This window comes from Aquarana catesbeiana, linkage group LG12 (genome assembly GCF_042186555.1).
Source record: "Aquarana catesbeiana isolate 2022-GZ linkage group LG12, ASM4218655v1, whole genome shotgun sequence".
Lineage (NCBI taxonomy): Eukaryota > Metazoa > Chordata > Amphibia > Anura > Ranidae > Aquarana > Aquarana catesbeiana.
Window position 1 is genome coordinate 167,649,309 of NC_133335.1, and position 23,459 is coordinate 167,672,767.

Here is a 23,459-nt window from a genome sequence, read left to right on the forward strand (position 1 = left end):
CAGGGTGCTAGGTGTATCCAGGATTCTGAACTCTCCTTTCAGCCCCACATCCAATCACTTTCCAAAGCTTGCCGCCTGAACCTCTGCAACATCTCTAAACTACGTCCCTTTCTAACCAGTGAAACCACAAAGCTCCTGATTCACTCCCTGGTCATCTCTCACCTTGACTACTGCAACTCACTCCTCATTGGCTTACCTTTAAATAGACTATCCCCCCTTCAGTCCATCATGAATGCTGCTGCCAGACTCATCCACCTTACAAACCGCTCAGTGTCTGCTACCCCTCTCTGCCAATCCCTCCATTGGCTACCACTCACCCAACGAATTAAATTCAAAATACTAACAATAAGTTACAAAGCCATCCACAACTCTGCCCCCAGCTACATCACTAACCTAGTCTCAAAATACCAACCTAATCGCCATCTCCGTTCCTCCCAAGACCTCCTTCTCTCTAGCTCCCTCATCACCTCCTCCCATATCCGCCTCCAGGACTTCTCCCGAGCCTCGCCTATCCTCTGGAATTCCCTACCCCAATCTGTCAGACTGTCTCCAAATGTATCCACTTTTAGGCGATCCTTGAAAACTTTCCTCTTCAGAGAAGCCTATCCTGCCTCCATCTAACAACTGCACTATTTTCTCCATTAGCTCATCCCCCACAGCCATTACCCCCCTTTTGTATAACTTGACCCTCCCTCCTAGATTGTAAGCTCTAACGAGTAGGGCCCTCTGATTCCTCCTGTATTGAATTGTATTGTACTGTCTGCCCTAATGTTGTAAAGCGCTGCGTCAACTGTCGGCGCTATATAAATCCTGTATAATAATAATAATATTCACTGTACCTACAGGTAAGCTTTTTTATAGGCTTACCTGTAGGTACAAGTAAAAAAATAAAAGTTTACTTCCACTTTAATGTTCTGCTATGTATATTCAAGTTCTTCTGGGAAACTTTGGGGACACCGATCCACATCTCTTCCATCAATTTTCTTTGTATAAAAAAAATAAGTCATATCAATGATGCCACACACACTCAGCTAGTCACACAACTGTTTATTTATTAAAATAAATTTCACATTGTCATTTGGATGGAAAATAAAAGGAGCATACAAGTTTAACTGCAACAACTACAATTTGCTTAGCTTTATCAGATTAATACTCTGAACATTCTTAATGGTATAAGCATTATGTAAACATTTGAAATGTTGAAGAAAGAAGACAAAATGTGCGTAGTATTTCACAGCCATCAGCCAACAATCTGGGTTCAACCTTACTACTTAAACTGAGTAGACAGCAATCCTGCCAAGGTATAGAATGTGGACAGTTCAAATCACTAGGACCCAGTTAGTGCTATCTCTGAATAGTTACATTGTATTGTCATGGACAAGATGGTGGATTCTGTATACAACTTACATCCTGCAAGTTTCACATTTGTTAAAAAAAAGTCAATGCTGTAATATTGTATAGAGCAATGTGGAAACCTATCTATCTAACATGTAGCAGGTTGAAGGGCTTGGTTAACAGATTTTGTTTTAAAGTAAAGCAGCATCTCCTTACAGCCTACTTGTGACACGTATCACTGTTTTCCAAAGCCTAGGATCTGTATGATGGTACATACTTTCACTGAAGGGGTTGGCATCTATAAAAAGGGGATCACATGCATATTTGAAACCAGAACATTTTCAAGCCTTGGTTTATATACAGTACCTGTTGCCTTCTAGTGCTCACAAAACAAGATGCATGCTGTCAAAAATTGTTTGAAAACCACCAGCCACTAGGAATAAAGTAGCAAAACATTTTCTGATCATGTGAATTACAGGGGTTATTTTGGAGAACAATTAGAGTCTGGATCACTAAGGAAGGAATGTGTACATTTTGTGGTATTGGACACACAAATCAAACATAATCCAGAGGCATAAAACAAAAGCCTAGCTGCCACAATGTAGCTTATGACACAATCCTTCCATCTTGAACTGTAAACAGTTTATACTGGAGATCATTAGAACATGAAACATTTTTGACAGTAATGTAAAACCTGGCTAAAGCTTGGAAAACAATGACTTGTATCAATAAAAAGTCATCTCTAATCATCTACTATAGATTGAAAAAACTAACAAATGAACACCAACACCATCAAGAGAATAGTGTTACAAATGGTTAAGAGCAAAATAAAAAAAACAAAGTGGTTCACCTAATTCAAATACCTTTTTTTAATTTAACAAATATTAAAATTATTTTTTAAAGAACTCCAAAATTAAATTACTAGGTAATCATTTTAAAATTTGAAACAGGGATTTACAGATACTGAAACTGTATATAAGTAAAATCTGAAATTAAAAAAAAAAAAAAAAAAAAAAAAGAGGGCGGGCGGGGGGGTGGGGGGCTTGACCAATCACACAGCAGTAGCGGACATTGAACCTGGGCATGTCCTACAGGAGTTCACCTCTGAAGTTCTCAATGAAGAGGTGGGTGTGGTCAGCATTGTGAACAGAGGATGGGTCTGAGAAGTATCCAGTGCAGGATTTAAAACCAGTAGAATAACAGCATAGCTATCACAACACTCCAAGTTAGTGGATTATACCCTATAAATGGCCATACAGCAGCAGCAAATACATTCACTTTTTAAAACCCTTGAAGATCTTATGAGCTGGGCTAGAAATGTTTGGCTGCTTTTACATTACAAAATGTTATCAGGGAGAAAGTCTATTGTTATACAGATACACAAAGCATATTCCCCTTTGCAATATGCAGAATATAATCTGTGTCCTAGTCAAACAGAATCATTCGGTGGCTGTATTGTATATTATCAAAACTGCTTGAACATGGGCAGGTTAGATCTGTCAAGACAGATTACAGTATTGCATAAACATTAGTAAACAATTCCACAGCACTGGAAATTACATTATACACATTTCACCAGAAAAGGTTTTGATGAGTTCTTGCTCAGACTTGCCATTAATGGCTCCATCCCGATCTGATAATCCTGTGTGGTGCTCAAGGGAAAAAAAAAAAGGGGGGCTCGTTTAGGGTATCCCTAGAAAGTGAAAGCAAACTCTTCTGATGTTGACAACATCACGCAGAGAAATTTCCTGAATTTTTTGGGGAAAATGTTTGATACTCAGCAAATGCTTCCATTGAGAAAAGCAAATGCAGAAGTTAAACATGTATGTGGCACTTAGTTACAATGGAGACAAGTGATCAGCTGGGGTACAGATGTCTCCCTGACCGCCTTGTTTGGAGGACTGGGGTACAGATGACTGGACGGGTTTCTCCCTGTGTGTCTACAACTAGCTAAATAAAACAAAAAAAAACAAAAAAAAAAAAACCTTATGCAATTTTACAACAACAAATGTCAAGTGGGCAGTTGAAAAGAAAAGCATGGGGGGGGTCTACACCACCAGGAACAATGGGTGCTCAAACACAAAATTGCAATCTGCAGTAGAAACACAATGCAAAAAAAGAATAAAAAAAACTGTTTAGTTAAGGATTACACTCTAAATACCACCACCAATATATTAAAACAGAACCAGTTTAGTACCTTTGAACCTTAAAGGTTAAGTAGTAGAAGACACTGAATTGAATTACTCTAACAAACTCCTGGGGACTCCAGCAGCCAGATCTACTCAATGGAGTATGCCCAGGTCCACCCACCAGGGTCAATACTAAGCAAAGCAAGAGTGTCTCACTCCAGCTACTGCATGATCTGTTATGTGAAGAAAAATCAAGTGAGAAAACCAGCAGCAGTAGGACACCTCTCATGACCACAGCAGGTAGATGACTAACTCAAATACAGCAATTTTATCACTAGAAAACCAAGTAGCTAGTGATCAAGTCAATCTATCAATATCCATCCAACTGTTAAGGCAACTTAGCTGTACTTAGCATTTAAGTGAAACAATCATACAAACAAGAATAAACTGTGGAATCTAGCAGGTTAAATAGGCTTAATAAAGCTTTTGTACTGCTAAAGGGACAGTTCATACTTTAATTAGCTGCTTGAGTGAAGTATTGTTTGTACTATATTTTTAGATAAAGTTGAAGTAGTACCTTTCATAAATAATGGCCCAATGTTTTAGGATAGTTATGAAAGATGTTGAGTGATATATTTGGGTGATTACCATATATCTACACGGATCATAGATGGTACAAGCGCTTCCCATTAAAGGAAACCATTGTTTTAACATCAATATTAAAATCCTTCAGACCACAATTAATGTGGTCACAAAATACTGCTGTTATGAAAGGGTTGATGAAGGTGTCTGTAAAAATAAACTCTACTGGATAAACTCTGATACCCATTACATTAGAACTGGTTCCCCCATGTTCTGCATTTTATAATGTTTTATTCTGCCTAAACAGTTGAAAAAAAAAGTAAAAAACTGGAAAACATAGCACAAAAAAATAAAGCTTGTATAAAACATAGCAATAAAATACAGCATTTGTCTGGCCCCTAACCCTTTACAAAAAATAAAGGCTGAGTAAACATGTGAACCATTCTGATGTTCTCATGTATGAAAAATGTCTTCAAGGCAGCCTTATCAGTAGGTCCGGTATGGTCTTATCTTTGCTTTACTTTGTAGTACAAACAAAAATGCCCCTTTCACACGGACAGGACCATCTATTGCTCGCTATAAAACAGCGGATGGGGATCGGATGGAAACGTACAGACGGTCCGCTTTCATCCAACAGCCCATAGAGGACAGTGAGCTGTGTCCATGTTCTCGCTGTATCAGCGGAGCGGGCACAGACTTGTCATCTGCCTGCTCAGCGGGGATTAGTAGAGATATCTTCTGCTGAGCAGGCAGATCCACTGGCAGACTCCGCCAGTATGAAAGACCTTTCTGGCCTTATCCAATAGACAGCATGGTGGTCTCTAAATAGCAGGAAGATTTCAGTTTTGGTGAAGAAAAATTGTGAGCAAACAAGGCATACCTACAGGTTCATTATAAAGGATCTGTTTCTTTTGAGTCATTTCAGTCATTTTAATGCAAGTCTGTTGAACCATGTGTCTTGTAATACATCCTTTAGCACAAGTTTAGGAGTGTGCATAGTGGGCACTGTGAACACAAATTAGTGTTGGGTATCATCAGGAAGAGGAAATCTAACTAATGGGGGACACAGAAGATAAAGATCCTACAGAGGTTCAAACTCTTTCCTTCAATTAAGCTAGCCAAAATGCAAAAAAAGGAAGCTCCAGTCAAAACACCTCAAACAAATGAATCAGTTTGCATTCACAGTACCCACTAAGCACATCCCTAACCTCTATAAAGCAGTAGTTCACAACTTGTGGTATGCAGTACCAATGTCGGCATCCATCAGCGTATGAAATATGGTTTGTCGCTATTCGCTTCACCTGCTACTTCAGAAAGTGGGCTGCCTAGAAGCAAGGGAAAAAATGGATGGGAAATACTGCAATAAAAAGGATGAATTATAAAGCCATATAGCTTACCACACAGTGCTTAAAGCAGTTTTAAACCCAAAAACAAACATTATATTGCAGCTTATCAATTCTTAGATGTGATGGCTTTATTAGTTTCCTTTTTTAGGCTTTTTTCTATTTTCATGTAATGATTCAGCCAGTAAGTCTGTTTTTAAACAAAAAAAGCTTTCCTCAAGTTACATGAATGAGCGACCATTTAAAACTGGCAGGGGTGCTTAAAGTGATCAGCTTTTATTTAACCAAAACCTTTATCCCAAAAATGAAAAAAACTGCTTGCTGTAACTGATTATAAAGTATTAGGTGGAGTTGGGTTCAATTTGTTATTGTATTTAAATCTGCTAGTACAGCTAACACTACCACCCACAAGACTGATAATGCTTCTGTCCAAATCTGCCTCCTGTGCTCATTCATCCAGAGTGGTGCCTGTATAATACAGGTGGTGTGTTACTGGTCAGATCACTAGGTGAAACCAGAGGGGGAAAAGCCTAAAGAAAACTAATACACCCAACACATTTACTTGATTGGTAAGCTGTAATATATTAAATTTTCAGTTTTGGGTTTAATACCGCTTTATATTAGCATTTGCATCACATACAGGGCATGTCTGCTACTGCAAGCCATTCACTTTTATGACCATCTTGGGGATAAGAGTGATTAAAAAAATGGGATGAAAGATTGCCTGAAGCCAAAACACAAGGTAATGGATCCATCTCCAGCTCTGAATGTTTTAATTAAAAAAAAAAAAAAAAAAAAAAAACTCTTTAAATGTAACAATAGCATAGCCCTGTAAATTACTGCCTGAATCTGCAGTAATGTAGTATCACAAGTAAAGGAAGAAGGAGTGTAAATGGGATTAGGACGATAATAGGACCCATGACATATCAGCCTGTGTCCAAACACCAATAGCTCAGAGCATGACAGGACTGACTCTAAATGGGTTTAAATGTTGCAATATATCAGGGGTCTCAAACTGGCAGCCCTCCAGCTATTTCGAAACTACACGTCCCATGAGGCAATTGCAAGGCTGATAGTTACAAGCATGACTCCCACAGGCAGAGGCATGATGGGACTTGTAGTTTCACAACAGCTGGAGGGCCACCAGTTTGAGACCCCTGTAATATATATTACACATACATACATACATACATATATACACAGAAAAGGGTCAAATTATATACATATATTTTTATGTAGCTGTATATATATATATATACACACACACACACACACACACACACACACTATATATACATACATATATTACAAAGTAACTGCTAAGTCTACTCGTCCACACACCTGGTCCTTCCCATTCTCGAAGACCAAAGTGCAAAACATATGAGCAGAGGTGTTACGGTTTAATAATCTGACACTACTCATCTAATTTTTAACCAGCTAACACTGATTTGCCTTTTCAACCCCAATACAAAGTCACTTCTATATTTACATATTTTTTCATTCAGTTACCCCATGTCGTTATTTGCATGCGTACGATACCAACTGCAAAGATTCCAAATTATTTTATATACCATATGTATATAAACCTGCATGTGTTCATGTAAAAATATGCATATCTGTAGTGCATGCTGACATACATGTTAAAATGTATGCTGCAACTTCTATATGTACTCCTAAGTATGAGATGATGCACAATATTGCCATATACTGTGTGATTTGTCTATATACATGTAGTAATTATATTTAGAGTTATAGATTAGTATTGCTCAGTAATTCTTTCTGGCTCCTGCTGCAGTAGAGAACACAGAATGGGAAAGCGGTTCCTGAAAGGGTCATACAAACCTTGCCTGATGCAAAGTCAGCCATGCAAATTCGGGATGGATATAAAAAAAGGAATAAGTTTGATGTATGACCTTTCCTAAACCTCATTCCTGCCATCAACCAGGTGTGACCTGTTCTCATGTTCACACAGTCATGAACAATAAAAAAAGTCTCTAAAACGTAAACCACCAACTGGCAGTGCCCGTAACAAAAGACGGAAAGCCCCAAATCCGCTTCTACCCTTTTTCGCACATGCGAATCCATTATGTAAGCTTTGCCACATGTCCATTTCTTCAGCATCAACAGGAAGATCCTTCAGTCATCCATTGCAATATTGCGGAAGAGGTAAGACATGGACTCCCCATTGTGGATTCGGCGAATGGCCTCTGAGAGAATAAGGCTGATGTCCACTGTTTTGATCTTTGAGCACTGCAACTTTTGCACATCGTGAGGGACAGTGTTTGTCACTACAACCTTGTATGCAAAAGAGAAAAAAAAGAGAAAAAAAATATATTAGTGTGACAGCAAAATCAATTAAGATCTATTACAAGGCCATTTAAGGTACCAGAAGATAAAATGAAAATACTTACTATAAAATGTCTTTCTTGGGAGTCCATTGAGGGACACAAGAAATCAGATAAAAGATGAGGTATACTGCCACCTAGAGGTGGTTTGGACAGTGGCAAAAGTGAAGAAGTGTAAGCTAGCCCTTGTATAAACCCTCCTCCACCCAGCATGCCTTAGTTTTGTGGAAAAGTAGTTCCAATGGCAATAACAAGGTTTGGAATTAATTTCAAGAAAAATATTTTACGAAAAGTACCAAAAAGAGGGCATTTTACTTACTTGTAAATCCTATTTGTTGGAGTACAGTACAGGACAGAGGCTGAGTATTCACAGACCCAGGGATGTTCCTCAACAATGAATGAGAAGGGTGGGCAACAAATAGGCAAACAGACCTGTGCCAACAGGCCCAACAGTAGCAAGGGTCATGAGTGCCAAAGTCAGATTGGCCTGCAAGAACCTTGCATTCGAAAGCTGCATCTGCAGAAGATAAAAACCCACCTGGTAAAACTTTGAAAAAAAAAAAGGTATGAACAGAAACCTTACAAAGCTGAACCGAGACTTGGAAGGCCCAGGAAACATCCATTAATATTGAGGAGTGGGCGCATAAAAAATTGCAGGAATTTTTTCCTTTAGGGTGTAAAGGACTTAGAAGCAGGATGTCCCTTACGAGATCCTGAGTATAGGACAATATGGAGTCTGCCTTTCCGACAGAAGCAGCTGCTTTGAAGCAGACTTTGATGGCTCCATGTCCAGACAATGAAAAGATTTCCACTTTTCATGTGCTTGGAACAGGGCACAAAGATGGAAGGACTGTATCTTAATTGAGGTGGAAGACTGATACCACCGAGGAAGAAAAGATGTTCACTGGACCATGATAGACTGGAACACTCCACCCCCACTTTAAAGACAGGTTCCTGCTGCTGCAGGTTTCCAGTGATGAGGAAGGAAGTACTTCCACCATTGTTAAGTCTGGATTGGCGATCCACTGAGTTAGTGAATTCTTTGCTTGGCTGGAAAGGAGCATAGGCAGGTCAAGAAAATCTTTGTGCAGGGTAAGACAGAGTATGCATCAGCGACAGTGTGAGTTTGACCAGCAGTTTGTCATAAGTTGGTGAAGGTGGCCGAGGTCTGATGCTGCATCTGTCACAGTGCTATGGCTCCAGAACTGGAACACACTTTGCAGCTAACAAAGTACCATTCAGGTCTGTTTGTGCTCAAGTTTAACAATCAAAGGCCAGCTCTCCAAGTCCAGTGGGGTCTGGGTGCTACTTCCAAATCTAGGCTGAAAAGATACCAATCCAAACAGCTGTTATATAGAGACCAGCTCAAGCAGTAGAGTTGCAAGGAATCCTAACTAAAGTCACCTAAAAAAAGCCATGAAAAAAAGAAAGGTCTGGACAGTCAAGGCTACAATGTCTGTCAGAACCTGTGCCAACTGTTCCCTCAGTAGGAGATTGTCAAGGCATCCCAAAATGGGAATTCCCTGAGAGCACAGCAGGATAGAGGTTGAAACGCAGCGAAAGGTCATGAATCAGCCTTATGACCTCTGGGGTCAGAGTTAGCAATCAAATATGCTATCTGGCCCATTAAATCCTGCAGGACTGTAGTGAAATCCTCCTAAGATGGACTTAAAGTGGTTAAGCCACTAAATGCACTTTTTATACCACCCTGTCCGTTTAATGTTTATGTGCCCCTGTGTCTGTAGTTTTATAAAAATAAGCTGTTCTTTACCAGTTTTCAGAGCGCCGATCACGTGACCCGCCAGCTCTCGCGTCTGACAGCTGCAGCGGGCAGGGCCGAGGATTACCTGCTGACATCAGTCGAGAGGGGAGGCAGGTCACATGAGCAGTGAACTTCACTATGAAAACTTTTAAAGAACAGCTTATTTTTATAAAAACAAAGACACAGGGGCACATAGGATTATAAAACAGACAGGATGGTAGAACGTTTAAAAATACAACTTAAGCAGCAAGAGGGGAGTGGGCAGGCATTTACACAGAAGCAGACAGGCGGGGAGGGGGGGGGGGAGAGGACGACAGAGCTGTGGATGATGGAGGCACGTAAACTGACCACGGTGTCAGGGCTCAGCAGCCATGATATACCGTGGTCAGTTTACAGAGGGGAGGACATAGCCAGGCAGGATCAGCCAAGTTATTTAGGTGTTACAGAGGGCCAAATTACACAGCACAAGCACTGTGCTGGATAACATGCTTTAACCTCCCTGGCGGTATTCCTGAGTCTGGCTCGGGGTGTAATTTCGGAACCAAAAGCGGTAACCCCGAGCCAGACTCGGGATCGCATCACAGGATCCAGGAAGAGCTTACTTACCTTGTCCCCAGGATCCTGCAATGTCTCCCCGCAGTGTGAGCGGCTCGTCCTCCGCTCCATTCATCACAGAGCCGAGCTCCGTTCCCTGTGAGCGTTGCGACGCACAGGGACGGAGGACTGCGCCAAATTCAAAAACTGAAACACACACACAATACATAAAGTATACTGTAATCTTACAGATTACATTACTGTATGAAATTATTTCACATCCCTTTTGTTCCTAGTGGTTTGTCCCGTGCCCTGCATGCAGTTTTATATAATAAAAACGGTTCTTTCTGCCTGGAAACTGGAGATTGTCCATAGCAACCAAAACCGTCCCTTTACATCAAAAGTGGTTTTAGACCAGCTAGAAAACAGTGATAATAAATTAGAATCACTCGCAGAATTGAGCGATAGTGATTTGTGGGGAGATCCGTCATCAAACACTGAAAAGTAATGACAGCGACAATTCTGCAACTGAGCAGATTTCAGTGTTTTTGATTTGATTACATTATTGAATAATTTTTATTATTATTTGGTATAATTATTTATAGTTATTTATTATATTATAAATTATGATTTTGTGTTTCAAACTTTATCATACCCGAGATGTCTACTAAACTCTGGTTTGGACAGATTTAAGTGAGTTATTCCTAAGAATTACAGGCCTACAATATAAAACGCCAAATTTCCATGCAAAATAACTGTACCGCTTTCAGCACCAAAAATCTGAAATAATAATACCGCCAATAGGTTAAGGGAACAGAATCAATACATTTATTTTTTAGGTTAACCACTTCCCACCCAACGATGTCATATGACGTTGTTGACTTTGAGTGGGGATATCTGAATGATGCCTGCAGCTACAGGCATCATGTAGATATCTTCTTTTATAATGTTTGGGGATTTCGAGGAATTTTCTAGCAAAAAAATGATGGTTTTTACATATAGGAGCGAAGTGTCAGAATTGGCCTGGGTAGCAAGTAGGTAAATGCTTTAAGCAGAGGGCTTGTTCAATTTAGGCTCTTCAGGGTCAAAGTGAAGCAGCACTGGAACCATAGGTGTAATGTGAGCTGAAGGCACCTGGGACAGAAGGGCTGTTCCCCATGGGTCTAGGATCCGACATAATGCACCACAGCTTGCGGTATAAGACTAGACTTTGACCGGGCATGAATCCACATGCTGATAACAGGAGAGGGTCAGAAGGCCAAACCTGACCAAGTCACTGTAGTGAAGGTACTTATGCAACCCTGGTTGGCAAGAAAGAGCATGTAGCACTCATGCAACACACCCAGTGGATAAATAGTGGGCTATAGTGGATCGTTAAATGAAGCGCATGTGCTCATGCGCCTCCATCCCTAAATCTGGAAATAAGGGGTTTTTTTGGGGACACACACGTGACACACAGCTCGGTAAAAATGCAAATTGACATGTTTATTCTCGTAAACACATAAAACATAGCACATCTGTACATTATTTCAAAATATATGCACATGCATATTTTACACACACACACACCTTATGGAATATTATCAATTCATATACAGTTGTGCTCATAAGTTTACATACCCTGGCACAATTTATGATTTTTTGGCCATTTTTTAGAGAACATGAATAACACAACTTTTTTCACTCATGGTTTAGTGTTTGGCTGAAGCCATTTATTATCAATCAATTGCGTTTACTCTTTTGAAATCATAAAGGCAACAGAAACTACCCAAATTACCTTGATCAAAAGTTTACATACCCCAGTTCTTAATACCGTCTTTTGTGGTGTTTATAGATGAGGCTCTTTTTCTTTTCAGATGGTAAAGCTGCCCATTACTCTTGGCAAAAAGCCTCCAGTTCCTGTAAATACTTGGGCTGTCTTGTATGAACTGCACATTTGATATCTCCCCAGAGTGGCTCAATGATATTGAGGTCAAGAGACTGAGATGGCCACTCCAGAACCTTTCCTTTTATTCTGCTGTAGCCAATGACAGGTTGACTTGGCCTTGTGTTTTGGATCACTGTCATGTTGGAATGTCCAAGTACGTCCCATGCGCAGTTTCCTGGCTGAAGGATGCAAATGTTCCTCCAGTATTTTTTGATAACATACTGCATTCATCTTGGCATCAATTTTGACCAAACTTCCTGTGCCTTTGTAGCTCACACATCCCCAAAACATCAGCAATCCACCTCCGTGTTTCACAGTAGGAATGGTGTACCTTTCATCATTGGGCCTTGTTGACACCTCTCCGAATGGAGTGTTTATGGTTGTGGCCAAAAAGCTAAATTTTGGTATCATTGCTCCAAATTACTTTGTGCCAGAAAGTTTGAGGCTTGTCTCTGTGCCGTTTGGCGTATTGTAAGCGGGATAATTTGTAGCATTTGCATAGTAATGGCTTTCCTCTGGCGACTCGACCATCCAGCCCATCTTTCCTCAAGTGCCTCCTTATTGTGCATCTTGAAACAGCCACACCACGTTTTCAGAGAATCCTGTATTCCACATGAAGCTATTTGTGGGTTTTTCTTTAAATCCCAAACAATCTTCCTGGCAGTTGTGGCTGAAATTTTAGTTAATTAAAACTTAAGTTGTGCTGGTTAATAATTCATAGTCTGGAATGATACCTTAAATATGTGACATAAATAAGTCCATATATAACATGTGAGAAAAATACTCTTTGTAATTACAAATGATGCAATTGGTGCAAATAACACTTATTGATCTTTGACAGATAAAGAACCAATTCAATAGTCCATATGTTGCGAGTAGTACATCAATGTGTTCATCCACGATGACACACGAACAAAACACCACAGAAGAAGTGAAAAGGCAAGATAGAATAGTGCCTCCACCTCTGCACGCACTGCCACTTACTAGCTGTAAATGATCCCCTATTACGGGAGATCAGATGTGTTTGTGGCTTGTTAGCCAGCCTCGGGTCTCTGTGCACCAAATTTCTCAGCGTCGGGCCGTGGCCAATGACAGGGATGCGAGGACGTGTGAAGCCTGAGCTCCGTCCGTGCCGCTTCAATCCTGTTACCATCCGAAGTCATCTTCAGCCTCAGCAGACCCCCGAGACTCCTAAGCACACTCTGCGATGGTCAAATACGGCCCAGCCATGGATGAAGCCCCGGGATTCGATCCGCCAAGTCAGACGCAGCAAAATGGCGCAGGCCGGCCTCATGCTCTGAAGCACAGCCATCCATCCACCTCCCTGCCAGCCCAGCAGCATCGTGGGAAGGGTGAGTCACAGCATGCCCCTACCTGCAGCCCTGAAGACCCCCTTCTGTTCTCCCCTCCAGAGGACACTGACTCAGCATCCCATCCCACTGCTGATGTGGCTGTAGGCCCTGCAGAGCCCTCTCTCTCTCAAATAATGGAGGCTATACAGCACAGCCATGGCTCCCTTACCACTCAGATGGACTCAATTCAAACAGACTTGTCATTTCTAAAGCATGATGTGCAAAATCTGAGGCATAGAGTACAAAATGCAGAGCAGCGTATAGGGGATTTAGAAGATGAAACAAGTCCCCTACAGGGCTCGGTCAGGGAGCTGCGCCAGGCCCAAGAGTACATGTCTGACAAGCTGACAGACATGGAAGACCGCCTGAGACGCAATAACCTCCGCTTCCTAGGCTTTCCGGAAGGTTCAGAGGGCAGGGCCCCAGAAAAGTTTATGGAGCAATGGCTGACATCCACCTTTGGCACCACTACGTTCTCCAATATGTTTGCCATTGAAAGAGCGCACAGAGTCCCACTACGCCCCCTACCCCCCTGGGGCGCATACACGGGCTATGCTTATTAAGCTACTACATTTTAGAGATAGGGAAGCCATCATCAAGGCAGCCAGAGAAAAGAGGAACATACTCTTTAATGGTAATGGCATTACCATCTTCCCTGACTTTTCAGTAGCCACGCAAAAGCAATGTGCCACCTTCTTGGCGGTTAAACGTCGCCTACGTGATCTGCAATTACCTTATAGTATGCTATACCCGGCGCACCTTCGTGTTATCCACCAGGGTAAGACCCACTTTTTCACCGATCCGAAAGAAGCGGCTCACTGGGCAGACACACTGGGTCCCTTGGAGCAGAGGAACCAGCAACGGAGATCCTCTACTCGCTGACCAATAACTTACCCCACCAATCATATGCTAACAGAACTTTCCATTTACTGACGCCCTTGATCTGCTGCCTTATCGAGAGAGAAGATTAGAGGTCAGCATAAAGAATTTGGCATATCCCTATCTGCATTTATTCGACTACAGGCAGGTTGAGAAACCTGATACTGCTTAAAAGGAGACAGCATTGTCGTTAACTCATATGGCTGACTATCCTTATCGTATTGCTAGCCTAAACTAGAAATATCTTCTGGCTACTCGGGTGAACAGTTTACTAAGGCCGGGCTACTACTTATTCGGCCCAGGAAGCGATCATGGGTGGTAGCTTGTGTTCACAGCCACCCTTGTTATTGTTACCTAGGGTTTGTTGACCACGGGACTGTTTTAGACACCCCCTGCTTTGCAGTTCCAGTTCAGGGATCAAAGCTCTCATGTGTTTGGGTATGGGAGGGTTGGGAAATGTTCCATAAGTTGCTGCTGTTCTGGTTACACGAGTGTTATTTCATAACATTTGTTCACAGGTTCATAGGCCCTCCAGGCCATCGAGATGCTCAGGTATACATATCTAAAAGCACAATGTTTTTTCGTAGATGTTTATCAGGTTGCGCCCCCACCTTTCGGGAGGCTCGGGATCCCGCACTTTGGTGGGCTCTGGGATATCCGGGGAGGTGGTCGTGCAAACTTCTGTCTAACACTCAAGAATGAATACTTTACGTCTGATATCATGGAATGTTAGGGGGCTTAATTCTAAGGTAAAACGCTCAATAATGTTTGATTACTTAGCACGACACAAACCGCATGTAATCCTTCTCCAGGAAACCCATCTCCAGGGTTATGGCCCTTAAAAGAGCTAAAATAGCATACGCTCTACACTCCACCCATGCCCGAGGGACGTCTATTCTTATTGCCAAATCTGCATCAATCTCAATTAAACACATCAAACTTGATCCTAATGGCTGTTTTGTGATCCTGGTGATGGAACTTTTGGGTAAACCTTATACTGTGACAAACGTTTATGTCCCACTGCCTTTCACCAAAAAATTCTTTGAGAAGGTGATGGGAACGATACTCGAAATTGCTGAAGGCCCTTTAATAATAGCTGGGGATTACAATACAGTTTTAGACAATTCTATGGATAGATTTCGATGTTCTACATTGCCCCCAATGCCTCTAGGATCTTTCCTAGTTCAATTTGACTTGGTGGAGGCCTGGAGATGGAAACATGCAAATGTGCGGGAATACTCGTGTCAGTCTGACTCTCATGATACTTTATCAAGAATTGACCTCTGCTTGGTTTCATCCGATATACTTAATCTAGTAACAAGAATCAAATATCTCCCCAGGGCGATGTCTGATCATTCGCCTTTGATGGTGGACCTCGCTCTGAATAAATCTTCCTCATATCGGGTGTGGAGGTTGAGCCCACTGTGGTTAGCAGATCAGGCTGTAATAGATCAGAGTTCAGCAGATATGAAATCTTATTGGGTAATCAAACACAGTGCGGATATCCCGGTGGTCTGGGATGCCTTTAAGGCCACTGCCCTTGGCTCTTTTGCAGCTGCCATTGGGCGGGCCCGCAAGGCATCGCAGTCCAGATTGGTGGACGCAGAGGGAGAACTTAGGGTAGCGGAAACCGAGTATTCTTCAAACCCCACTTCCGAAACACATGCTGCTTGGCGACACAGGGCTAGAGAATTGGAACTGGTACTTCTAGAACGTAAACAGAAAAAACTGCTATATCAGAATCAACGTATATTTGAATTTGGGGATAAAAATAGCCGCATATTTGGCCAGGCCCGATTATCAACCCTGTAATATCCCTAGAATAAAAAAATCAAACGGGCATGGTGGTTGAACAAAATGATGACATTATGAGGGCATTGTTGCCTTCTACTCCACTCTGTATACCACCAGAGCTCACTATACAATAGTGGAGCTAGATGACTATCTTTCGGAAGTTTCACTTCCAAAACTAACGGAGCACCAGGCCACTGGGCTTGACGCTCCGTTGACAACGGAAGAAATAGGGGAGGCGATACAATCTTTTGCCAGACATAAAACCCCAGGCCTTGATGGGTTTCCTATCGAATGGTACATGCAATTTCGGGACTTATTGATCCCACATTTATTGCGGATGTACAATTTTACCCTTAAAACAGGTCAATTACCACCCTCCATGTCAGAAGAATTGACCGTTTTAATCCCTAAGCCCCATAAGGATAATCTCTTATGTGAATCATATCGGCCAATCTCACTTAACTCAGACGTTAAAATTCTGGCCAAAGGTACTCGCCAAACGATTGAATACAGTAATTACAACCATTATAGGGGCGGACCAAACAGGATTTATGCCTGGACGATCAACCTCTATTAACTTGCGAAGACTTTATACCAATCTACAAGCATCTCATGATAAAACCGGTTCCCGAGCTGTATTAGCCTCTTTTCGAAGTCCTGGCCAAATTTGGATTTGGCACTGTCTTCATAAAGTGGGTACAGCTCTTATACTCCAAATCCATCGCTAGACTAAGGGTTAATATGTCCATATCAGATGCTTTCCAGATAAAGAGGCGCACAAGACAGGGGTGTCCGTTGTCACCACTCCTGTTTGCGCTGGCAATAGAGCCTCTAGCAGCATTGAGAAAAATATATATAGTGAGGGGCGCTAGATTAGTGAGCAAAATTGCATAAATGGTGTTAATATTTGAATGGACAACTAAGTGACATACAAGAATCCTAAATTAGTATATAAATTCCAAAAAACGTGACATACAATCCCTGCAAAAAAGTGTAACGTTATAGTGTCCTTATGAAAAAACCCTATAAAAGTATTTTTCTATAAAAAAGTCATACAAGTACATAAAGAAAGTCCATGTGCAAAAAAATATAAAATATAAATTCTGATGCAGGGTTTTTTCTCCACGGTAAAAATTAAGTTCCTTAAATCAAACAAATGTGAGATGTCTTGCTGTGTTGATAGATAGAACACTTTCACCAGCTGTAATAAACACCCAATGTGCTCAGTATATGGATATCCGCTTACCAGATGTGGTTGACCTTTTTAATTAAAAAAAAGAGGTCAATATAAGCCTTTAGCAAGATATGACTTGCTGCCATAGTATGGATAAGCCTTGTAGGTATCTTTTCCTCTCCCCCAGTAACACGTCAGAAAGTATAAAAAAGGGGACAAAAAGAACTGGAATAGTGTAACCCCGTTTATTATAAAAATGTTAAAAACAAAAAGCCAATTGGCTGCTTACATGAAAAGTGCCCTCGCCCAGCACTGAGGCTGTAATGCTCGTAATGGGTCTTGTCGTTCCGCTCTGCGCGTGGCGGCTGGCGTGCGCTTCACCATCCGCCGCCGACAACCACAGTGGCCGGAATGTGATTCAGGGAATGCGTAACCAGGCACGCCTCGAGGTATGTTTCGATATCCGTCTTCAGGAGGCGTGGTGAGATCCAGTGGGGAAATTAAGGGACTGACGATTGGGGGTCTAGAAGAAAAAGTATCCCTATATGCGGACCATATGTTGATATATTTGGAGGACCCCCAGTCGTCACTCCCAGCCCTGCTGGAGATTATCCAGCGATTTGGTAACTTTTTCAGGGTTTCAGGTCAACTGGGATAAATCCCTTTTGTTTCAGACTGACCGAGAGACACAAATAACATTACAAATAACATTACCCCCAGAATGCCCATTACAAATAGTTAATACTTTTCGATACCTAGGGGTTCTGATAGAACACCCTATCTCCTCATATGCCAGGATTAATCTAGACCCTCTTATTAGTAGATTAAAAACCACCCTGAAAACATGGAATAATCTCCCTCTCACACTATTAGGAAGAATAAATGTTTTTAAAATGATCTACCTTCCGAGATTCCTTTACGTTTTAAGTAACTCACCAATCTATATAACCAAGCCAAATTTAAAGAAACAGACTCCATAATCACTAATTTTATATGAAGATGCGGTGTGGTGAAGATTGCGAAACATACTTTAGTTAGCTATCTTGGAGGGGGGTCTGGCACTCCAATGTCTCCAAACGTACTATATTGCCTCACAAATGGCGCATGCCCATTAGTGGTTCTTTCCTGAGGCCAACAATGCAGCTACTGCGCTGGAGGCGGCCATCCTCACCTCATATGAATCCCTCCAAAATCTAATACATCGCATGTCACTTAGGGGGAGAGAAGGCGTAAATGTTTTGGCCATGACCCTGCAGATCTTTAGAATTTCTAAACTAATACCACCCTGTACCCAAGCTGTCTATTCTCCCAATGCTCCACTATGGGTAAACCCATGTCTACCAGAATTTAATCAGGGTCATTTGGGTAGTATGTTGCCATGATGATTTAAAAAGAGTAAACAGTTAATTGATAATAAATGGCTTCAGCCAAACACTAACCGTGAGTGAAAAATGTTTGTGTGTTATTCATATTCTCTGAAAAATAGCCAAGAAATCATAAATTCTGCCAGGGTATGTAAACTTATGAGTACAACTGTATATTTGTACACAGGCAGATTTTTTTTTTCCAGGTATTTACCAAAACATATTCAGACTATAATTATATAATGGATGTGGGCTGAAAGTACACACTCTCAGGTTTAATTTGAGGGTACGTACGTACCAAATAGGAGCAAGGGTTCAGGAATTGCAGCTCTTAAGAATAGCCAACTCCACCCGAACCCTCCCTTTTTCAAGGGACCAAAAGTAATTGGACAATTGAATCAAAGGCTGTTTCATGGTCAGGTGTGGGCTACTCCGTTAGTTCATCATCAATTAGGCAGGTAAAAGGTCTGGAGTTGATTCTAATGCTGGCCATACACTATACAGAAAATCGTCCGAACCCATTTTTGAAAAAAGAACGTTCGACCGTGACCGCAAACGATCGTGCCATCATATAATGACCGATAAATTGTTCAGTGGACATGAATAAATAATTTTTTGTTCGTTTTTTTACATATACCTAGTGCAGACAGTTCGGACGGGAAACACATTAACCTTGCAATTTATCGTACGTTCGGCAGAAATTTTCCAAACTTCCCGTTCGTTTTTTTCCCACAAAAACGTCACAAACGATTATCGATTTGTGCCCATTAACTTGCCGAAAAACGAACGAAGTGTCTATAAGAAACGATTTTTCGGCCGATTTTTCGTATAGTGTATGGCCAGCATAAGTGTACTATTTGCATTTGGAATCTATTGTTGTGAACCTACATCTTGCATTTAAAGGAGCAGTCCATGCAAGTGAAACAGGCCATTGTAAGGCTTCAAAACCTAAACAAATCCCATCAGAGAGATAGCAGAAACATTAGGAGTGGCCAAATCAACAGTTTGGTACATTCTGAAGAACAAACGCACTGGTGAGCTGAGCAACATAAAAAGGTCTGGACATCCACAGAAGACAATAGTGGTGGATGATCGCAGGATCCTCTCTATGGTAAAGAAAAACCCATTCACAACATCCAGACAAGTGAAGGACACTCTCCAGGAGGTGGGCGTATCATTATCAAAGTCTACAATCAAGAGAAGACTTCACAAGAGCAAAAAATAGGATTTTTATAACAGCTTACCTGTAAAATCCTTTTCTTGGAGTACATCACGGGACACAGAGCACCATAGTAATAACTATGTGGGTTATAGGCCACCTTTATGTTTATGGACACTGGTATAACCAAAAAGGAAACCGGAAGTGCCCCTCCCTATATAACCCCTCCCATACCAGGAGTAGCTCAGTTTTTGTAGCAAAGCAATATATACATAAGCCAATAAGAGGGGCGGGACCTCTGTGTCCAGCTGTTATAAAAATCCTATTTTATTTAATCGTACATCACGGACACAGAGCACCATAGTAATAACTATGTGGGATGTCCCAAAGCAACGCCACCTGAGGGGAGGGAGACACAAAGCAAATAGCATGAGGACCTATACTGCTGCCTGCAGCACACTGCGCCCGAAGGCGGTGTCCCCCTGCCATCTTACATTAAATTGATAAAATCTTGTGAATGTATGTACTGATGACCAAGTAGCGGCCTTGCAAATCTGAGCCACAGAGGCTTGGTGATGCACAGCCCATGAAGCACTGACTACCCGAGTAGAGTGCGCTTTAATCTTAAAAAGGGAGGAACCCTTCCTTTCAGGCCATAAGCCTGACTAATCACCTGACGAATACACTTAGCAACTGTCGATTTCGATTCTAGGGCCTTCCGGCAACACAAACAAAACATTCGTTTTCGGTATCTGAGCAGTCGCTTTCACTACATCGAGATTAGATGAAACCCAGACACTACCTTTGGCAAAAAGGTTGGGTGCGGACGCAGCACCACCTTATCCTTGTGAATGATTAAGTATGGCTCTTTACAGGAGAAAGCAGCCAATTTGGATACTCTTCTTGCAGAGGTTATCGCAACTAGGAATACCAATTTCCTTGTCAAAAGGATCAAAGGAATATTCCGTATAGGTTCAAAGGGTTGTCTTTGCAACACTGACAAAACCAAAATCAAATCCCATGGGCACAAGGGTATACTAACTGGCAGAGTTATCCGAGTTACCCCTTGTATGAATACCCGGACTAAAGAATGCGAAGCAAGCGGCCTTTGGAAAAACACTGCCAAGGCCGAAATTCGACCCTTGATTGTACTCAAAGCCAGCTTCGTTTCTACGCCTAATTGTAGAAAAGCCAGAACTCTTCCTATGACATACTTACGAGGATGCCAACCCTTGGTTTCACACCAAGTGATATAGGCCTTCCAGACCCTGTAAAAAATGGTCCTGGATGCCATCTTTCTGGCATTAATCAGGGTGGTTACTACCGAACCTGAAAGCCCCTGATCTTTTAGAACGTGGGCTTCAATAGCCACACCGTTAAATTTAGCGTTTGTAAGGCGGGATGGAATACCAGTCCCTGCAACAGCAGGTCTGGACGAGGTGGAAGAGTCAAAGACTCCCCTAATGCCATTCTCACGATCCCTGCATACCAGGGTTTTCTGGGCCATGCCGGGGGCACTAGGATTACCAGCTTCCCTTCTTCCCTGAGCCTGTGAAGCAGCCGTGGTAGCAGCTGAACTGGAGAGAATGCATAAATCAGTGAAAACCGATTCCACGGGGTCACTAACACATCTACGCCGAGTGCAAGTGGATCCCTTGTCCTCGCCACAAAATTGTCCAACTTCTTGTTGAACCTGGACGCCAATAGATCTATGTCCGGCGTACACCATCTTTGGCACATGGTCAAAAAGACAATCGGGATGTAGAGACCATTCCCCCTGTTGACGGCTCAGGAAATCTGCCTGCCAATTTTCCACTCCTGGAATGTAAACTGCAGATAGGCAAGAAACATGTTTCTCTGCCCAAGACAGACTATGGTCCACCTCCCTTTGAGCTGCGTGGCTTCTGTTGCCCCCTTGGTGATTGATATAGGCCACTGCTGTGGCATTGTCAGATCGTATCCTGACAGTAGCATTCCGCAACCTGGACGTCCAGGCCATTAGAGCCAGACGTAATGCCCAAATCTCTAGGATATTGATGGGCAAGGTCTTCTCGGACTCTAACCACTTCCCTTGAACAGTGGTCTCTTCTAGAACTGCTCCCCAGCCCCATAGGCTGGCATCTGTTACTACTTTCCAGGAAACTGGAATGAAGGATTTCCCCTTCTGTAAATTCCTGGTTGTCAACCACCAGTTGAGACTCTGGCGTACCTTTGGAGCCAGATTCATTCGATAATCCAAGGCTTGGATCCATTTGTTCCAAGCAGACAGAATACTGTGTTGCAACAGTCTTGAATGAAACTGGGCATAGGGAACCGCTTCGAAGGAAGCTACCATCTTCCCTAGTAATCTCATACAAAGGCGAATGGAAGGACCCTTCTTTGCCTTGACCGCCTGGCCCATCTCGTAGAGCGTTGACCTTTGCTTGAGGCATGAACACCCTTTCCTGGGTTGTGTCTATGACCAGGCCCAAATACTGCAGTATTCTTACCGGCTTTAAGGATGATTTCTCTAGATTGAGAATCCAACCCAGGTGTCTCAGATAACTGACTGTTCTGGACACCCCCTGATTTAACCCTGCTATTGACTGATCTATCAGTAGCAGGTTGTCCAGGTATGCTATTATTGCTATACCCTGGCCCCTTAGTCTTGCTAGTACTGGGGCTAACACTTTTGTAAACATTAGGGGAGCGGTGGCTAACCCGAACAGCAAGGCCACGAACTGAAAGTGGAGCTGCTCTACCACAAACCGCAGAAACTTCTGGTGAGCGGGAAATATTGGCACATGTAGATGCGCATCCTTGATATCTATGGATGCAAGAACTTCTCCTCCCCGTAGGGTGGAAAAAACTGACCAAATCGACTCCATTTGAAAGGAGAAAATGTTTAGGAAGTGATTCAGATTTATGAGATCTAGAATGGGTCTGACATCTTCATTTGGTTTTGGTACCATAAAGAGATTTAAATAAAACCCCATGCCCCTCTCTTCTGAGGGAACCTCTTATCACTCCCTGATACAGTAATCGGTCCAGTGTCAGAAAGAAGGACTTTCTTTACTTGGATCCTTGGGAACGTTTGATCTTAGAAAACGTGATGGTGGAAACTCTTGGAACTCTAGTTTGTAGCCTAGGGCTACTACAGAGAGGACCCACTTGTCTTGGATTTTCTCTTGCCAAGTTTCTAAACACCTCCTCAGTCTTCCCCCCACTCGATCGAGTGGGGGTGCCCCTTCACAAGGAAGCCTTGGGATTCTGTTTTGTGGACTTCTAAAGCCAGGGCTTTTTGTAGACCTGTGTCTGGTTATGAGGCTTACCCTTTGTCCCTGATGGTGGAGGCCGTCGAGACTGCCTGGAGGCTGTTGCCCCAGACTTATGAGGAGAAGGTTTAAAAGAATGCCGTCTATTCTTTTTCTTAACTGGCAGAAGGGTACTTTTACCCCCCGAAAACTTTTGGATATACTTATCCAAATCTTCCCTAAACCACCTTTCTCCATGAAATGGAAACCCAGCCAAGAGCTTCTTTCATGGTAACTCGGCTGACCAGTTCTTTAGCCACAGAATCCTGCGCATATGTATCAACATGAGCGCAAGGTGAGACGCCTGATGGATAGAATCCTTGATAGCGTCCACTGCAAAATATAGGGCCCTAGGTTGCTCAGGTAAACCTTGGGCCTCTTCAGTTTGAGCAGGAACTTTAAAAACCTGCTTGAATTCATCCCGAAGGGATTGACAGATGCCTATTGCTGCCACTGCAGGTTGTACTACCGCACCAGCTACAGCAAA

At 42.3% G+C, this 23,459-nt stretch overlaps 1 protein-coding gene across 4 annotated transcripts in view; it reads right to left on the reverse strand.

Moving 5' to 3' along the window:
* Positions 1 to 1,032: 1,032 nt before the first annotated feature.
* Positions 1,033 to 23,459, reverse strand: part of PRPSAP1 (phosphoribosyl pyrophosphate synthetase associated protein 1) — a 100,922-nt gene continuing 78,495 nt past the window's right edge. For all 4 annotated transcript variants that reach the window (XM_073606191.1, XM_073606192.1, XM_073606190.1 and 1 more), the window contains one exon: positions 1,033 to 7,684. In XM_073606191.1, coding sequence (XP_073462292.1) covers positions 7,526 to 7,684 — 159 coding nt within the window. In that variant the 3' untranslated portion in view covers positions 1,033 to 7,525. The remainder of the gene's footprint in view (positions 7,685 to 23,459) is intronic.